The 20,957-nt window shown below is 31.8% G+C and overlaps 1 protein-coding gene across 1 annotated transcript; it reads left to right on the top strand.

The window, feature by feature from the left end:
- Window positions 1–1,074: 1,074 nt before the first annotated feature.
- On the top strand, window positions 1,075–20,871 carry LOC127704900 (DNA replication licensing factor mcm2-like). The gene is made up of 18 exons (XM_052209164.1): window positions 1,075–1,130; window positions 2,471–2,670; window positions 5,724–5,893; window positions 6,336–6,421; window positions 6,855–7,029; window positions 7,696–7,805; window positions 8,575–8,684; window positions 9,010–9,217; window positions 9,789–9,923; window positions 10,403–10,594; window positions 13,428–13,772; window positions 14,470–14,634; window positions 15,255–15,329; window positions 15,882–15,965; window positions 16,440–16,595; window positions 17,245–17,427; window positions 18,236–18,391; window positions 19,435–20,871. Exons 1-18 carry the CDS (start codon window positions 1,125–1,127, stop codon window positions 19,543–19,545), a joined length of 2,667 nt encoding a protein of 888 aa, XP_052065124.1. The 5' UTR covers window positions 1,075–1,124; the 3' UTR covers window positions 19,546–20,871.
- Window positions 20,872–20,957: the final 86 nt, after the last annotated feature.

Genomic DNA, 20,957 nt, shown 5'->3' with positions numbered 1-20,957 from the left:
CTAAGACATTGTAACCAATCTTTTTTTTTTATGGATGTCAACTCAGCTATCCAGTTGTATTTATTTTCAATTTTTTGCAAATTTACATCTTGTGAAATTTCTCCATTTTCATCTAAAATATCATTTATATAAATCAAATTACCTTTTATCCAATTTTTGAAAAAAGACTTTTGTTATTAAATTTAATGTATTTATTCCCCCAAATAATTTGTTTTCTAATTTTGTAAAAGGTTTTTGGTATATCTGTCTGCCCTCCTCCTACTTTCATCCAGCTTTTTAATACATTTTTATAAAATTTTGGAATATTAGGTAGATATTGATCAACTTTATTATAATACATATTCATATAAACTGCTAGGCATTTTTTTCCTGAGCCTTGTAAATATTTTAAAGGTATAAGTTGCCATCTGGCAATATCTTTATTTAAGATTCTACCTATCCATGATGCTTTTAGTGATTCAAAGTGACTTTCAATGTCAATCATATTCAAACCCCCGTTTTTATAACTACCAATCATCGTATTTCTTTTAACTATATCTGGTTTGTCATTCCAGATAAATTTAAAACATTTTCTTTCTATTTCTTTTTTATATTTTTCTGGAAATACACATGAGCTAGCTAAAAAGGTGAAGAGTGGTATAATCAAAGATTTGATGATCAAAATTTTCCCTAAGATAGTGAGATTTCGCTTTTTCCAAAGAGAAAGTAATTTATCCATTTTATCTATTTTATTTTCAAAATTAAATTTCTCACATTCTTCATTAGCATGTCCAAAATAAATCCCTAAAGCTTTTACAGGTTTATCTGTCCAGCTAATATTTGCAATTTTGTCTTTGAGTTTTCCTATCCATATCCCTTCTGTTTTATTTTTATTTATAATTAATCCCGAATAAGATCCAAAGATTTCAATTTTATGTAAAAATATTAACATAGTATAATAGTCCCAGAGAGACCTGAGAATACGTTTGTATCATCTTGTACATGTATAATGTTCCTGTTGGTGCAAACGTACGTGGACGTTGGTAATAAGCTTTGTCAATTGAAACTTCCTGTTCTGTGACCTATTGACCCTTTCCCGCGCTTTAATGGCACATTGCACATTGTGAAAAACAACAAGGAAAACAATGGCAGTAAGTTTTGTTGCAATATAATCTATTCCGTGACAACTATCATTTGATTATATAATCTTGCCATGCATTTTTAAAACTATACACATGAAATTTCACAGTATGAAAGCATCAACAATAATCATTGTATTAAATTTGTGAAAGTTGGTCTTCGATGCGTCTTTTCTGCTTTCACCACGCACAAAAACATTTACGTGTATGGTCGTTTTTACACAACGGACTACTAAATTCGTTCTGATTACAGATAAACATAAATCTGCACTATCTGAAACGTTTTAAGGCATGAATTGAGACAGATATATAGAAGATCCTACACATGCTTGTGTGAGGTTATTGTTACCTTTCCTGTTGTGAATCCGGGCTGTTTGACCTGATTCATGTTCGCCCTATAGTCGCTGTCATGTAAAATTGAACCCGGGTTTGTTATCAAATATTTTTAATTATGTTCATGGGAGATGACGTTTTCCACTTGGCGGTATGTTAAACGTTTTCTCAAAAACACCATTGTCCTACCTTTTATTGTGATTGCACTATATAATCTTGGCCTACACATTATCCTATGATGAACCATTTCCAATTTGAATTCTTGAAGTGTAGATTTCCCAACTTCAAAATCAATGTCACTAAGAGCATTCCACACTGCTACCACACTTATTTACATCTATCCAGATTGAAAGTTATTCACTCAATGTGAAACTTTCCTTTCTGACACTTTAAATCCTTAAGATTGCAAACATGGCATCTTGCATTAAAAAACCAATAAGTACAGTTAAAATCTTAGTTTGGATTAGTTCAAAGTTTGATGGCCAGTTTTGGGGACTGGTTTGGGCTTTGGGATTTCAGAGCTCAGTCAATATATTAACATGAAAATCCACTATTTCAGAATCTAAAGAAAAATACATGTAATGTTACATATATCAGGTAGTTGGTTCTGCTATTTTCTTTTATTGCAAAGGGCATTTAACAATAATTTGAGCCCAAAATTTTTATAAAAAAATACTAGGTAAGATAATTGGGAGATCTTGTGCAATGAAATATTAAATTATATATGTTTTCAAAACACAAAATTAAATTTTTTATTCATTGTAGTATTTGAAATATAGTTTCTACTGAAATATGCAAGAGAAAATCTCGTCATTAAAGCCAAAGTTGTGAAAGTTTGTATTCATCTAAATCTCAGATTCCACAACCTGACAGATTTTCTGCAAAACCTTGGATAAAGCAATATAACTTGATAATTGTGTACAAAAAATTACGTTGTGGAAAAACCAGAAACTCGGTGGCAGTTAGTTTTGTTGGGTGCTGTATATCTAGATTTATAGAATTTGGTTTATTTATTTCAGGAAGAAACATCGTCAGATCCATTTTCTACAGCCACAAGTCCTTCTAGGGGTTCTAGAGGGCGAAGGAGTAGTCGTGGGGACCCACTTACTTCCAGTCCAGGACGAGATTTACCTCCCTTTGAAGATGAGAGTGAAATGGATGCTGGAGCTGCTGAGGAGGAGGCTGATGGAGAAGAACTGTTTGGAGATAACCTGGAACAGTAAATATTTCTCATAAAAATTTTAATTAAAAAAACACGGCTAGAAACAGTTCTCAAAACATTTCACAGAAATAGAAGGATTGAATCACGTCAACCCTACCAATAATTAGGTTGAACTCAGGTTGACAGATACTAGAAAAGTATATGCAGTTCTTGATTACTTATTGCACCTTACTGGTTGCCATGACACTTTGGTTAAATAATTTATTTATGATCCTCTTTCAGAAATACAGAGCATGGTGCCATTTAATTTAACATATGGCTGATTATATATACATATATGTGAAAGAGAGTTTAATGGTTTAATTTTTGGTTCAGGTACATGTAGCACCCTGTTCTTTTCAAAGCTTAGCTAGAACTCTTCAAATTACATCTGAACACTTACCATGCTGAATTGTTTTCAGAAAATGTCTAATTTTCGTTTATTTGCCAAAAATATGCAAATGAATTTACCCTGTTGCTGATGCATATTGATTCCTTTAAATTTAAGATAGGGGATCACAGGGTGAGGAGGGGGTGGATGGGTTATAATTTGCCCAATAGTTGGTCATCCGGTGTAAAAAGCGTCATTTCTGACGATTTTTCATCCTGTTTCTTGACCAGGAAGGCTGAGGGATGCTGATAGATGTATCTTACTGTAGTCTGCATGCAGAGTGGACCCATGTGAACACATTAATCACAACAAAGCTTAGGTCGGAGTCATACTGATCTCGGTACAGCAGTCTAAAGAAGGTCATTTGCCCTTAAAAACCGGAATTTCTCAATTTTTCCCTATTTTTGGCTTCAACTGTACCTGCAACCTGAAGTAGTCGTTCACTAAGTGGATTTCAATAACAAACACGATCAGTAGTTATATTCCTGCGAGTTTACACTACTTTTGAAGGTTCTAGGCCTGTGAACTGTTTTATCAGATTTCAATTTTCCAAGTTCATATTTGAGCTCAAAATTCACCTTAAACATGAGAAACTTGACAATAAATAGCTTCAGGTTGCGGGAACATGTATCAATTGCGAAATAGATATCATACAGTTGACCTCTTAAAGTATGGAAAGCCATTGGAGCCAAATAACGGTAAATTGGGTAAGCCCGTCATATGACGGTCACCGCATGGTAAGGGTTAAGGTAAAAAAGAAACTTTTACCAAGTCACAGGTATATTCCGTTCAATACTTCCAACAACTGTTGGAAATAAAACATTTGAAAGAAATTAATTTTATGTAAAAGTTTACATATTGGAGATAAGCACCTAGTGTGATGAAATTGTTTGAGTAATATTTTCCATTTTTAGCTCACCTGGCCCTTGGCTAAGTGAAATTTTCTCATCACTTGACATCGGTCGTCCGTTGTTAACTTTTACAAAAATCTTCTCCTCTGAAACTACTGGGCCAAATTTAACCAAACTTGGCCACAATCATCATTAGGGTATTTAAATTAAAAAATGTGTCTGATGACCTCGCCTGTCAACCAACATGGCCGACATGGCTAAAAATAGAACATGGGGGTAAAATGCAGTTTTTGGCTTATATCTCTGAAACTAAAGCATTAAGAGAAAATCTGACACAGTGTAAAAATGTTCATCAGACAACCCGTTGTTGGGTTCCTGCCCCTGAATTGGTAATTTTAAGTAAATTTTGCAGTTTTTGGTTATTATCTTGAATGTTATTATAGATAGAGATAAACTGTAAACAGCAATAATGTTAAGCAAAGTAAGATCTACAAATAAGTCAACATGACCAAAATTATCAATTGACCCTTTAAGGAGTTATTGCCATTTATAGTCAATTTTTCACAGTTTTTCATAAATTTTTGTAATCTTTTACAAAAATCTTCTCCTTTGAAACTACTTTGCCAAATTTTATCACACTTAGCCACAATCATCATTGGGGTATCTAGCTAAAAAAATGTGTCTGATGACCGCACCTGCCAACCAGCATGGCCTACATGGCTAAAAATAGAACATGGGGGTAAAATGCAAGTTTTGTCTATTATTTTGAAAACCATTATAAAGAGAGAAAATCTGACAAGAGCAAAAATGTTCAAAAAGTTGAGCTCTACCAATTGTCTGTACATGTCAAAACTGTCAGATGATTTCTTATAGGAGTTATTGCCCTTAAATGACAAATTTTACCACTTTTTTTCATTTTTGCTTACTATCTTGAAAACTATAATAGATACAGAGAAACTTTAAAATGATCAGCAAGACAAGTTCTACAAATAGGTCAACATGGTCGAAATGGTCAATCGACTCCTTATTAGAGTTATTGCCATTTGATGATGATTTTGACCAATTTTTTTGCGTTTTTGCCTTATATCTTAAAATTATATTAGACAGATAGAAACTTAGCTAGGCAAAAATGATCAGCAAAATAAAATCTAAAATGAAGACAATATGGAGGAAATGGTCAGACGACTCCTTATTTGAGTTATTGCCCTTTAAAGACGATTTTCAATTTTTTTTTTGCATTTTGCCATATATGATAGAAAATTATAATAGATAAAGATACACTTTAAATCACAAAAATGATCAAGTCAAGATCTACTAACAAGTCAAATTTTGACAATATAGTTTAGTAGACTGTCACTCTTTATAGGAGTGATTGCCCTTAAATGAGGATTTTTTTTATCCTATTATGTGTTTTGAGCAAAAAACTAAAGAAGATAGAGAGAAACAAAATAGGCTAAATTATCAGCCATACAAGATCAACAAAGCAGATTTTTTTCATGAATTCTATTCCTGTCTACAATGTTGGAGAGTGTCCTTTGTTGAATATGCACATAGACCAAAGTGAGGGACACAGGCTCTTTAGAGCCTCTAGTTTCATGTTCCAGGCTTGAGAACTCAGTACTTTTTCATCAAAATTTTCAAAAGAGATTTCTTCCTCCATTTTTTGCATTATGTTTTATATTTTCATATATTTAAATGTTCAGAATAGACCATTCTCCATTGTTTAAGAAATAATTTGCACAACCCAGACATTTGAGTCTTTTGTCCATTTTTAAGGCAATTATTATTTATGATTGACATATTTGAACCCTTATTTTTAACCTCCACAGAGATTATCGTCCAATCCCTGCATTAGATGTATATGATCAAGAGGGTCTCGATGAGGGAGATTTCTCTGACATATCAGAATCACAACGAGCAGCTGCAGAAAGAGAAATACGTCAGAGAGAGAAAGAAGAAGGTGTTTTGTATGGTCGTATGAGAAGGGGCTTGATGTATGGTAAGTTATAATCATCAGCAATTTCTTCTATTGCTTGATAGTGCAACCTGAAATAAAACACTTAAGATTTATATTTTAGGTTTACTTATTGGAAGTCTCTATTGATTGATAGTTAGTTGTTTGCTATAAGTAAAGTGACAAACATTTCAGTTAGTAGTATCAGCAATGTAGTTTTCACCTGGATACCAGCTTGAACTTTGGACTGCCACATGGCATATTTATACTTTCTCTTAGCCAAACCTTGCCCCTTATGTGACATAAGAATTCCAGGAGACTATATTTCCATACCTTAGAAAAAAAAGCTATGTTGAGGAATTATCTCAGTTCCTACAGTAACATCTAAAGTTATTGAATAGTTAATCAATGGCTTATTATCTTCTTTTTATTCCATGTTTATCATTTGAAGGCACATATCAGTTAATTTTGATCTTTTTTTTTGCAGAAGAATCTGATGAAGAAGATGACGAAGCTCCAAGAAAACGACGACGTGCAGAAAGGGCTGCTGAAGGAGATGTTGAAGAAGAAGAGGTTTGTATGATTATGTACAGGTGGCTCAAAAGCAGTTGTCCATTTCCCGCATCTCCTGAAATAGTGAATTGATTAAAATGATTTTTTACAGTCTTTATTGTGAATACAATTATGTCATCATTTAAAACCCTAAGGGTTGACTTGGGTAAAGAAATATTCCAATCCTGCAGAAAAACCCATGTTAAAGAGGGGTGTCTGTGTGTGGTGTTGCAGGATGTATAGATTCACAGACCTTCAGGTCAGGAGTTAAAAATTGGCATTGATCTTTTTTTATATTTGTACAAATGAAATGTTTTTAATGATTTAATAAATACAATGAAATTATTACTTTGAAATGTAGGCGAACTAAAATAGTTGAGAGGTTGACAGATATTGATAAACTCTAGAGGTTCTTGATCAATTATATTTTTGATGTATTCACTTTGTTTTCCAGATGATAGAAAGTATAGAGAATTTAGAAGACATGAAGGGCCATTCTGTACGAGAATGGGTATCAATGTTAGGGCCTAAAACAGAAATCAAGAATAGATTTAAAAATTTCCTTAGAACATTTGTAGATCAGAAAGGCCACAATGTGTATAGAGAAAAGATAAGACAAATGGTAGAAGGTAATTAGAAGTTCTATCATACTTTCAAAGTTCTCTTCATACAAAAATATAAAAAAAAATGCAATTGGGTCACTTTTCACTATTGTTTATGAATGAAAAAAAATGAACTTTAATTTTTTACCAAAGTGTGATTTCCTTGATTTTTCTGTTAAATTAAATCTAAGCTAGTTTAAACATTCTGAAAAGATGCTATTTGAAGAAGATAAGAAGGAAAATGAACTTTCTAATTTGCTGTAGTAAGTATAAATTTGCATATATATCTGGGAAATCATTAGGAATGTAAAGAGTTCTGTAAATAAACTTATTTTCAAGGATACTTTTTTTTTTTTGGCATTTAGCCTTTTTCAGCTGATTTTTGCTGCAATTTATATTTAAAACTTTTAACTTTGTTCATGTATTCATATGAGAGAATATCTTAAGTTTGACATATTCATAACTATTAAATTCACTTTATTTATCTACTGGTGAAAGTCGTGAAAATAAATCGCCTGCTAATCTTAAGTAGGTTTACAATAAAAAAATTTCCCTTACAAATGGATTCAACAGCTTGTTTCAATGATGAATTATAATCAGCTGTGTACAAGATTACTGTTGTACACTGGAGACACTTCGAAATAATGGTATCTATTGTTTGTCATATATTGCATCTAATTCTTTTTGTTTCAGCAAACAAAGAAAGTTTAATAGTCGATTACAATATGCTGGCCTCTGTAGAACAAGTATTAGCATACTTTTTGCCTGAAGCTCCCGCTGAAATGTTGACAAATTTTGATGAGGTAACATATCAATATTGCTAATGGTATTTTAGTTCACAAAATACCTCAATTTACAAAATATAGTTTTTAACCAGGTTTTTTTCCAAAAGAAAAATCTGTTTTGTTCAAAATACAGAAGATTGCTAAGTTTGCATTAATGAATCCAATAATTCTTTACCTTGCATATTTATGAAATATTTATGACAATTGTGATAAAATTATGAAAATTAAGATGAAATTGAAATATTGTACAGTAGATGATGATGATGGATTGAATTTTCAAGTCCAGTGGCCAAGGACATGTTAATGTGATATGAATATAAACCCTGCTTTATACTAAACCAACTACCTAAGCAGAATTTTTAATGTTCTAGTTCACAAGGAAATACTACAAGAAGACATATCACCCTATCCTGGCACATGAGTATGACTGAGCCAATGCTCTTACCCCTAAATTGTGTGCTTAAAGGAAAAGCAGGAAATACTAATTTTCTAGTCTTTGGCGGGAAATCAAAATCACTACCTTCAACATGAGACAACAAAGGTGGTTTATAGTAAAGATTGATGAATGCATAACATTTTCCAAGATATCGCTTATAGAAAAAAATACTGCATACAATGCATGCTCCTGAGGTTTTATTTTTTAAGGTATTCTGGAGACATTTTCAAATCCTTTTAAAGTGTTGATGACAAATAAATTCTATAGCCTTGACAAGTAACAAAATTACTGTCATGTTTACTAGAGGGAGACCTTTTTTCCAAAAGTAAAAAATTTATGATTGTTTTACAGGCTGGTACAGAGGTTGTTATGAGTATGTATCCCAATTATGACAAAATTGTGAAATCGATCCATGTTCGAATAGCTGAACTTCCACTTATAGAAGAATTAAGATCATTAAGGTAAGCTATGAATTTATTTTTTCTTCATTTTGAAGTTTTACAAAAAAAACCAAAAAAACTTGTTTTTCAGTTTTCCACTCTTAACAAAATAATTTCATTGTTTATATTAAGATAAGTACTGTTTGAATAATGTTTAATCAGTTGGATAGATGTTAAATGAAATTTTCTAGAGCTCATATATGATTTTATTTTGTGTTAAAATTAATTTTGATTCCATTAAAATATACATGGTTACTAAGGGAGCCATGTTTCAGAAGTTCTTAACTCTAATTTTTATGAAAGATAAGTTTATACTTAACAATGTTTTTTATTTAATTTTTCACAGACAGTTACATTTGAATCAGTTGATACGTACCAGTGGTGTAGTAACAAGCTCAACAGGAGTCATGCCCCAATTGAATGTTATTAAATATGATTGTAACAAATGTAACTTTTTGCTTGGACCATTTTATCAGTCACAGAGTCAAGAAATCAAGCCTGGTTCTTGTCCGGAATGTCAGTCAACTGGACCATTTGAAATCAACATGGAACAGGTAACCAGTCTTAATTTGTTGTTCATAATTCTTAAGACAGAAGAGTAGGTTTATTGATCAACATGTATATAAATTTTGATGGGGTTCTTTTAATTTAAATAAATAGCTTTGCTTAATCTAAATTTAAGAAAATCTATGAGAGATCAGAATTGCATGAGATTCAGAGGATTGAATCTGTATTGTAAGGGTCAAGATGAAAATGTATAAGGGTCAATATGAAAACTTATTGTGAGGTTGATGTAAGATAGTCTAAAAGATAGTCTAAACCATTGAGTTAAACAGAGAAATGTGTTAAGGTTGTCCTAGAAATAGTCAGGAGTTTTGAAAGCAATAATATTTTAACTACTATGGGTGGTGGATAATTACAAAAATCCAGTGCAGTTCACTTGAAAAACTTTCTGATGGTGTGGTCAGAAAAAGTGCCTTCAAACACTCCATAAAACTATTCTTGGACAGAGCTTATTTGTTTTACCTTACTCAGTAATCGAGTGTTATATATTTTGCTTGATGGTTATCTGTTCCAGAGATGTAGTTTATGACAAATATAGTTTTTTTAACTAATTTTTTTCAGACTTTATATAAGAATTACCAAAGAATAACTATTCAAGAAAGTCCTGGTAAAGTACCCGCTGGTAGACTTCCTCGATCTAAAGATGCTATATTACTTGACGATTTGGTAGACACGTGTAAACCGGGTGATGAAATTGTATGTTGATTATTTTCATATTATTGTGTAGAGGATTTAACTGAATCTATTAAATGTAATAGCAATGATTTATTTATATTTGTCCAGAATTTTATACAAAGTACATATTAAATAATTAGTTAAGACAGATTATGGTAAAAATTTTGAAAATTGTACTGTCTTTTTTGCTGTTGTAACAAGAAAAGGGTTCTTTTTATGTTTATAACATTTATTTAGATAACTGCTTTTTGTTGTACCTCTATTGAATATTTTGGAAAATGCGCATAACTTTAGTCTTTATTCAACATGTTCAATCAAGTATTATCATCCATGTCATTCTTATATGTTCTCCTGACTATGAATAATGAATAAAGAAGTTCAACACTAATTGGTCATGAATTCCTGGGTAAGATGTGGTCAGGATGAGAAATACTGTCCTCATGTTAACTTCTTGTCAGATAAGAAAGACCAATAAGTATATATCTCGTGTATTTTGACAGGAATTGACTGGTATCTACCATAATAACTATGATGGTTCATTAAACACACAGAATGGATTTCCAGTATTTGCCACAGTAATACAGGCAAATTTCATCACAAAAAAAGATGACAAACTGGCTGCAGCAAATCTGACAGATGAAGATATTAAAGCTGTGGTTCAATTGTCAAAGGATGAGAGAATAGGGGAAAGAGTAAGATTTTTATCAGTTAAGATTTATGGAAGACACCTTTTGAAATCTTTATGATTGTAGAATTATGTTCATTTCTTTTCTGTTTTTTGAAGAAGAAAAAAATATTTCTTAAGACTACATAAGAGTAAGTATAGTAAGTATTAGACTTAGTAATTTTTTGTTAGCGTAGGAAAAAACATCTTGAGCTCATTTCTACAACAATCAGGTACTTTTGTGATTTTTGTGAACATGTAATGTAAATATCAGTTAAATTGCTCAGAGAAAATTACATTTTGAAGATTTGTGGTGGAAAATTCATGTAGAATAATGGTGATTAGAAATTTCATATTTTGTGCATAATGTATCAACCATCTGTAACCCTTGATGCAGGCATGTTTATCTAAATGTTACTGTAAAGCTAATTTTCATGGATATATTGACATTTACATGTTGTTTACAAATGCTTACTATCCCCTCAGCAGCAAAGTAGGAATGGGGAATATAGCTTATAAAGTTTCTTTTAATCCAAGGAATTTGTGTTTGTGTTCAAGTCATTTTCTGACATATATCCACTTTTCAAAATAAGACTTAATTGCTTGGCCTGTCTTCATCAAACTTGGTTTACATTAATTTACTATGAGAGATTGCCAAGGTCATGTTGAAGTCAATGATCCAGATTAAATTCTGGTCAGCACAATCAAATTTAATCTTATACATTTTTGTCGAGCCTGCGACTTTTGTCGCAGAAAGCTCGACATAAGGATAGTGATCCGGCGGCGGCGTTAGCTTACTTCCAAAAAGCTTTATATTTTAGAAGGTGGAAGATCTGGATGCTTCATACTTTGAATGTGGATGCCTCATGTTACGAAGTTTCCGTCAGTCACATGTTCAATGTCCTTGACCTCATTTTCATGGTTCAGGGACTACTTGAAAAAAAAGTTAAGATTTTTTGTAATGTTAAATTCTCTCTTATTATAAGTAATAGGATAACTATATTTGGTATGTGCGTACCTTGCAAGGTCCTCATGCCCGTCAGACAGTCACTTGACCTCGACTTCATTTCATGGATCAGTGAACAAGGTTAAGTTTTGGTGGTCAAGTCCATATTTCAGATACTCTAAGCAATAGGTCTAGTATATTCGGTGTATGTAAGGACTGTAAGGTGTACATGTCCAACTGGCAGGTGTCATCTGACCTTGACCTCATTTTCATGGTTCAGTGGTTATAGTTAAGTTTTTGTGTTTTGGTCTGTTTTTCTTATACTGTATGCAATAGGTCTACTATATTTGGTGTATGGAATGATTGTAAGGTGTACATGTCTAGCTGGCAGGTGTCATCTGACCTTGAACTCATTTTCATGGTTCAGTGGTCAAAGTTAAGTTTTTGAGTTTTGGTCTTTTTTTTCTAATACTATATGCAATAGTTTAACTATATTTGGTGTATGGAAATATTTTATGATCTATATTTCAGTCATGCAGGTTTTATTTGACCTTGACCTCATTTTCAAGATTCATTGCTCAGTGTTAAGTTTTTGTGTTTTGGTCTGTTTTTCTTAAACTATAAGCAATAGGTCAACTATATTTGTTGTATGGAAGAATTGTTAGCTGTACATGCCTGCCTAGCATGGTTCATCTGACCTTGACCTCATTTTCATGGTTCATTGGTCAATGTTTAGTTTACTTGGTTAATGTTAAGTTTATGTGACAGTTGTAATAAAGCTTTATATTTAGGACTATCAACATAATATCAATGATTAGTAAAGAAGGCGAGACATTTCAGCATGTGCACTCTTGTTAAATACACATAATCAACATAAGAAGTCTTTATTGGACAAGTAGTCAAGTTTAATGGATCAATTTTTAACTCAATAAACCAAACAGATGGGTCATCAAGCTTTTATAAACATAATCTCTTCAAAAAGATGATGACACCTTTTTTTTTTTTGTCGAGCCTGCAACTTTTGTTGCAAAAGCAAGACATAGCGATCCTACATTGCGGCGTTCACAAATATTCACTCTGTGGTTAAAGTTTTGAAATTTTAATAACTTTCTTAAACTATCCTGGATTTCTACCAAACTTGGACAGAAGCTTGCTTGTGATCATAAGATAGTATCCAGAAGTAAATTTTGCAAAAAAAAAATCCTGTTTTTCCGTATTTTACTTATAAATGGACTTAGTTTTTCTGCCAGTTAACAGTACATTCACTCTGTGGTTAAAGTTTTTAAAGTTTTAATAACTTTCTTAAACCCCCCTGGATTTGTACCAAACTTGGACAGAAGCTTGTTTATGATCAAAAGCTAGTATCTAGAAGGAAATTTTGTAAAAATATATTTCCTGTTTTTCCGTATATTACTTATAAATGGACTTAGTTTTTCTTCCAGTTAACATTACATACAGTCTGTAGTTTAAGTTTTTAAAACATTTATTAGATTCATAAACCATTCTGGATTTTTACCAAACTTGGACAGAAGCTTCTTACAATCAAAAGATAGTATCTATAAGAAAATTTTTAATGATTTTTTCCCCATTTTTGTTGAGCCTGTGACTAGCAGCAAAAGTAGGCGAGACACTGGGTTCTGCGGAACCCTAACAGACTTTTAGTTCTTGTCAAAGTGGAACTGAAGTGTGGGCCTAGATCAAAAACTTTCCAAAGCAATACAAACTAAACAGTTAATCAAAGTTTCATTTAAGTTTATAGAGCTACAATGAGGACACAATGATGACAAGGAGCAGTACTAGTTGGGTTGTCAGGTAGTAATATACCATTATGTGCATTTGCAAGGGGACTCCTGCCCTTGTAGGATACATATTGTTATTTCTGTTACACTTCTTTTTATATTTCTTTATCTTGTAGATATTTGCAAGCATAGCACCATCTATTTATGGTCATGAAGACATCAAACGTGCCATAGCATTAGCTGTTTTTGGAGGTGAACCTAAAAATCCAGGAGGAAAACATAAAGTGAGAGGTGATGTAAACATCCTATGTTGTGGTGACCCAGGAACAGCTAAGTCACAGTTTCTTAAATATGTAGAAAAAACTGCTCCAAGAGTTGTATTTACCACTGGACAAGGAGCCTCAGCTGTTGGTCTCACAGCATATGTCCAAAGGAATCCAGTGTCCAGGGAATGGACCCTGGAAGCAGGTGCATTAGTATTAGCTGATAAAGGAATTTGTTTAATTGATGAGTTTGACAAGGTAAAATAAAAGTATAATTCATATACAAAATCTAGATTAGACTTCACTTTATCACCATATATGTAAATTCATTGATCGTAAGAAAATAAGATATGAATGCATTGATATGGAAGCATTGATTTTAGTCAGTGCCTATTATTTTTTATTTCATAGGTAATGACAAGTACAAGTATTTTAAAAACATAATGCTTATGTTGAGCTTCTTATGTAAGAATAAATGATAAAACACCAAACTAGAAACTTGAACAACATAACCTTATGCTTGAACCCATTTATCTCTAAAAGTATCACATGAAGGTATATTTTTTATAACATATTTGAATTGTCCAGGAGAAAATAGTCCTGTTTGCAAATTTTCGACAAAAATTCACAATGGGATCAATACTATAGAGAGCATAAAACCAAAAGGTTCTAATTACAACTACCAAATTTGTCAAAGTATGAATAAAATGATATGTTTGGTATACATCATTGTGGGAGCCAACTAACAAAACAAAAAAAATGAATATTGCAGGGCAGATGAATGGTGCTTGGGACTCCTGGGCATTTTTTTTAAACAAAATTTTCAAGAATTTCCAAGTAACATTAGGATGAATTGGAAATCACAAGTGATAGTAAAATGAAATGTTTAGAGTGCACTATTCAAGGAATTTCACAATATGAAATTGAAATGTTAAAAAAAGTGTTTTTTTCACAGATGAACGATGCTGATCGTACAAGTATACATGAAGCTATGGAACAACAGAGTATATCTATCTCTAAAGCTGGAATAGTTACTTCCCTTCAGGCTCGGTGTTGTATTATAGCTGCAGCTAATCCCATTGGTGGAAGATATGACCCATCATTGACCTTTGCTGAAAATGTAATTTTTCAATTTAAGGAATTTTTATAGTTAAATGTTAAAAAATTGTTTACTTTAAATCAGAATTTTCTGGGATATTTTATTTATTATTGATTAAAATGCGATGGGATAGTTTATCTGTTGATAAGAACTTGCAATTTGAATTCTGATCTCCTTATTTTTGATGCAGCCTATATAAATAATCGCATTTTGTTCATTGATCAACAGATGCAATTTTGAAATGCATGCAGTAATATCTAGATTACGATTACAGAATTCAATTGAAAATTATACAGATATCTGTAAAGAAAATCAACAGGGATACTTGTATCATAGATAAATTTATTATAGAAGTATGATTCCATTAGCAGGAATTTTATTAAAGTTTTTATCAAGCTTAGTGGAATATTTTTTGGAATGCATTCAATAGGAATACCAGTTCTGTATTTGAAAATCTGCCATTGTCAATCTGGGATTTTAATTATGGTTTTTACTGGCTCTGCTCCATGGAGCTGGAGAAAATTGCATTTGCCATAGTCAAATCCCCAATTGACCGTAACAAATCTTTATGTGCAATACTGTTTGTTCCTTAATTCTAATATAATTTGACTAATCATGAAACTGGCTTATGACATTTACAGGTGGATTTAACAGAGCCTATTTTGTCTAGATTTGACGTCCTGTGTGTTGTTCGAGATACAGTTGACCCAATACAGGTATATAAAGTAAAAAATGAGTCAATTTATTAGAGAGGGAAATATAAGGAATATATAATCAGGATCACTTCAGTTTAATCCTTTATTGATCTTATGTTGAAAGACAAGTATGTATCAAGTTTTTCCTGAAACAATGAAGTTCATGACGAAATTCTTATGTATCGCTACATCTCTAGAATTTATTGACTTGACGAGTTGTTCTTTTCATTGTGAATTCAAATAATGAAAAAAATAATTGATTCAGAAATTGAAATATATCCAACTCTAAAGTATAACTCTTACTGACATGACAACATTAATGAATAATAATGAGAAGAAATATCTTTTTCAACTTTTAATGTTATTGCATTGAGTGAGGAATCTTCCCTAGTCTAAAGTTACTGAATCCATGAATTCCTGTGCAGTTTATAAAGAAAAGAAACCAAAATAATTGAAAACAAAACTAAGTTTCTTTGTCAGAGTCAAAACAAGCAAATGATATGAAAGAAATGGATCCATTTTATATTATATTTACAGCTGAATTTTAAAATGTGATATTGATATTGTTTGTAGGATGAAAGATTAGCTAGATTTGTAACAGGCAGTCACATTAAACATCATCCTAATGCAACAGATGCTCAAGCAGATGAAAATTTGGTATGATTATTATGCGTTAGTAGCAGGGAGAATTTTTGTGACCTTTTAGTGAATTTTATTATATGGCTGTTTCAGAAGTAAATGCATGGGAGGCACTTTATTTAGACCAAAACCATCTACAAATTATAAAATTTTCATTTTACTTTTAATTCTTACCAAACTCAGAAAAATGCAACCACCCACAATTATCCCTCTCACCCCCCCACCACCACAATCAATTTGGGAACCACCTTTAACCCAGTCCTTAAAAAACAAATCATTCGGGTAAAAGCTGCTAATTTGATCAACACTATAATGAAGAAAGCAAAAAAAAAATATGTCTGAATTAACATTTAAGAGAGAAATTGTACAATTAAATAACAAGATTTAGTTCCCTTACATCAGACCAACAACATAGCCAAAAATAGTACATAAATAATGGGCAAACTTTTATAAATCATTACTTTACTTGTATTAATTTGTATTCTGTTTCAGAATCTGTTGAATACAAGTGCATCAGTTGAGCCATTACCTCAGGATTTACTTAAGAAATACATTATTTATTGTAAAGACAAAGTTCATCCAAAACTCCATCAAATGGACCAAGATAAAGTTGCAAAGATGTACTCAGAATTGAGAAGAGAATCAATGGTAAGATCCATATTTTCCAGACATGACATCAAAACTTTTCATGTCTGGCGTGAGTACGACTGAAGTTGACAACAAAAGTGGGTTTGCAATTTTAACATAATTCAGATAAAAGATTTGAGGTTTTGTCAATCGTTTTGACTTGAGACTTTTTGCCTAGCACAGGTACACTTTTCCGGCTATAAAAGTGATATATGGAATAAATACTCTAAAAACTAGCCTGCTTATATACCCTCTCATTAACATGAAGGTCGATTAGTTGTCTGAAAACTAATATTTACCTTTTCACCTGACAGGTAGACTATTTTATACTGAATATTGTGTTTTTAGTGAAAAGAAAGTGCTAACTGAGGGAAGGCCAAACATCTTACATTGAACAGACACATTTAAAGGAAACTATTATTGTAAAAACTAATTATGCATAATGTATGAATTATCAATTAAATGTACAACCTGTAAAACACTAGATAAAGAGGGAAAAAAAGAACAATAATTAAGAAATAAAACAATCATGATTTTTTTCCGCATTGATCTGATCATCCTTTTCTGTAAAATTAGACCCGAATATAATTTGCCTAAAGTTACCACTTCTTTTTGATTAATTGGGATCTAGAAAATAAGTTGCTAGTAATTTTTATTGGACTTTTTACAGGCTACAGGAAGTATACCAATTACAGTCCGACATATTGAGTCCATGATACGTTTAGCAGAGGGACATGCTAAGATGCACCTGAGAGATTATGTTAATGAAGATGATGTCAACATGGCCATGAGAATTATGTTGGAAAGTTTCATTAGTACACAAAAGTTCAGCATCACAAGAACAATGAGAAAGGTAAGCTTACTGGGGCCAGTAGGAATAAAATTGATGTATTTGGGAGTTGACACTATAGTTTAAAATCTTTCTCCAGTTTCAGTGCCATTTGGAAGTCCATTTGACCCTTTTTTCGATTCCAAGTCTCCCTTAAAATTCTATTAACATAGAAAAGACATAAAATAAGTAATGTCTTATAATAATAACACTCTGTAGACATGTCCTAAAGAAGGCATATTATTTATAACAATATCTATATTTACCTGCATCAACTTTTTACAATATGTCCAGGCCATCCATACATGTACCTGCTGATGCAGGTAAGTATAGATACTTCATAAACAGGGGTTTCACAGTAAAAACCTATATTTTCCAGTATTACTTAATCAGTTAAATCATAAACTATGAGAAATATGTCTGAAGGTGTAACAAGTGTTCTTTTATGCACATTTATTTGGGAAATGTTGAGGTTCTTAAACAGAAAAACAACACAACACAACATTCCTGATTAAATGAAAGTAAAATTGTTCTATAAGAATAACAAAATTGAGTCCATGACGAGCCAAATAAATCAAACGTGGAAAAAGGTTTACCTCAACATATGTAATTTCCACAAGCATTTTATCAGTTGACATTGCTAGTTTTGAAAATTAACAAAAATTGTCTAAAATCAAATCATAAAAAAATCAGAAACTGGTGTCAGAAGAATTTTTGAATTATAACGTGTTAAAAAACATTTTTGAAAAATCTTAAAAGAGTCTAAGAATTTGTTATACCATATATACTATGTATAGGTGATAAACTATATTATGACATTTCTATTTTGTAGACATTTAGCAGATATTTGACATACAAGAAGGACAACAATGAATTGTTACTGTTTATTTTGAAACAATTAGCTATGGATCAGATGTCATTCCAGAGGAACAGATTTGGACTTGACCAAGAGACCATAGAAATTTCAGAAAAAGATTTGGCAGATAAGGTTTGTATTATATTATTATGACAGCTTCATACTTGCATCAAACAAATATAGTATTGAAACTGAAGAAAGCTTAGTTATCGGACATAGAAATTTACTTAAGTTAAATACATGTGTGGTTTTGCCAATCTTTTTATCCAAGTATGGCTCATTTTTCCTGTATTCTATTTTCCAGTATTCAGTGATAATAGAATAAACCATATTTTTGCAAAGTTATATAACTATTATGAAGAACTTGTTTTTTAAATGAATTTTATACGACCGCAAAAAATTTGCATTCATATAATGCTATCGCATCGTCGTCCGTAGACATTTCCGGACTATAGCTTCAGTTAAAGTGTATGGATCTCGATGAAATTTTATCAAAAGATTCAATACCACAAAAGGAAGGTTGGGATTGTTTTTGGGAGTGATGGTCCCAACCGTTCAGGAATTAGAGGCCAAAAAGAGGCCAAAACAAGCAATTTTCTAGTTTTCAGACAATAACTTGTGTTTAAGTGTATGGATGTCTCTTAAATTGTACCACATTTTCCAAAAAGAAAATTTCTTCAAATATGTTTTTTTCCCTCAAGATTTAAGAAATTATCAATTTTCCAAAAAAAAAAATTGGGGGTCACAATTATTTTGCTTATTCTTTGTATAAATTCTGAAAACAGATTTACCAAGTATTGCGCAACAGCACAGTGTATTGCACAACAGCAAGAAATCTTCAATTGAATATAAATTCAAATCATATAACCAATTTCAAGTACATTGACTTCATTTATTCTGTGTCAGAAACCTATAATGTGTCAAATATTTAATTACAATCCAAATTCAGACCTGTATCAAGCTTGAATATTGTGTCCATTTTTGCTCCAACTGTTCAGGTTGGACCTCTGCAGTCGTATCCAGCTGCGCTCGGCAAAGCAGTTTATTGAACAAAGAACTTATTATTAAAAGGGGATATGGTAGACATTGTAGGAGTTTCTTAATCGAAAACCTTTTTATCATTCATATAATAATACAAAGATGTTTAATTGTCATTTTGTTTTGTTTAATTGCAGGCACGACAAATCAACATCAGTAACCTGACAAATTTCTACGAAAGTGATATATTTAGGTCAAACAGGTTTAACCTGGACAGGAAAAGGAAGATGATCGTCCAGACAGTATAAAGTTCACAGTGCAATTTTCACAGGAAGATCAATTTTCAAATTACATTACAAATACAGATTTTGTAAGATTTGATATTACGGAAACTCCATTCAGCATAGTACTCATTAATACTTAATGTGTTCAAATAAAAAAATGTGTTCATAAAGAATGTGAATGTAGATCTATACACCTTACTGTGTTCATATTTTACAGGTTATTTTTGTGGACTTTTCATATCTTGCTTCATTAGTAGTCCTCATTAGTTAATTGATTTATCTCTTTTTCTGTTTAACCAAATGTTTACATCAGGCTGTAGTGGTTCAAGTATTAATTCACAGAATAAGCCAATAGAAATTCAAATTTAACTAGAGAGAAATGAATTAAAAAATCATGGGCTGCTCCTAATTTAGGACCAGAACAATGCAATTCTCTCCCATTTGTTGTCTCTTAAATCATTCTGTAGTAGAACTTTAGAAAGGCATTAGATAAGGTCTACTTCATGAACCTTATGTGGCAGAGAATGAAGGGATTTCCAAAATCCACCCTAAACCCAACACTTTCTCAGGAAATGTGCATACATAAATTGGACATGCAGTCATAAATGACACATGTGCATAAATAAAATGTTTTTCATGCTTCTTGCTTTAAGACAGAAATTTTATATCCAAACTATCTATAGTTATCTTACTTAAATAACGGCTGTGAGGAAAAGTTGTTTTTAGATTTAAAAAAAATGCTAAGTAATGAGCTTCATATAGGATTACTTTATATGCCCCCGCCTTAGTGGAGGGGGCATTAAGTTTTACCCTTGTCTGTCTGTACGCACGTCCCAAAATTGGTTTCCGATCTCTAACTTTAGTTTGCCAAAACAGTTCTAGAGTTATTGCAAAATTTTTCATTTCCTCTCTCTAACTTTAGTTTGCCTCAACCAAATGTTATGAAACTTGTACACAATGCTTATTACTACAAAACTCAGATCAAGCTTGAATTTTGGTGGCGTCACTTTTACCGTTCTTGAGTTATGTTCCTTTATAATGTTTTATGCAAACGGGGGCATCATCTGTGTCCATTTATTTTTCTTTTGATTGATGTGTTACGCAGATTTTACTCCAGGATACAGCAAAATATTTTATAATATACCATTAAATTATTTTCTATTGAAATTTTTACATATGTAGTTTTATATAAGATACTGTTGACTGAGAAGCAGACTAATTTTGTATATTTGTAGTGTTTTGTGCCAATGCCATTTGATGCATTGTTCTTAATTTGTTATATAAAGCATTAGGCATTGGTTCACCTTATCATGAAATGGAAAAATAGAATAAAACTGAAAGTACATTGAATTATTTTTTTGTTTGTCACAGTTTTTTAGATCACCTGACCTAAGCGAGCTATTCTCATCATTTTGCATCTGTCGTCTATTAAAGTT

The sequence above is a fragment of the Mytilus californianus genome, unplaced genomic scaffold (genome assembly GCF_021869535.1).
Source record: "Mytilus californianus isolate M0D057914Y unplaced genomic scaffold, xbMytCali1.0.p SCAF_1, whole genome shotgun sequence".
Lineage (NCBI taxonomy): Eukaryota > Metazoa > Mollusca > Bivalvia > Mytilida > Mytilidae > Mytilus > Mytilus californianus.
This window is presented reverse-complemented; position numbering and strand designations above follow the sequence as displayed.

Excerpts from the sequence above, each read along its gene's own strand:
- LOC127704900 (XM_052209164.1), top strand. Across the intron at positions 5,894-6,335 it reads GAGAAGGGGCTTGATGTATG|AAGAATCTGATGAAGAAGAT; the intron begins GTAAGTTATAAT and ends TTTTTTTTGCAG. Across the intron at positions 6,422-6,854 it reads GAGATGTTGAAGAAGAAGAG|ATGATAGAAAGTATAGAGAA; the intron begins GTTTGTATGATT and ends TTTGTTTTCCAG.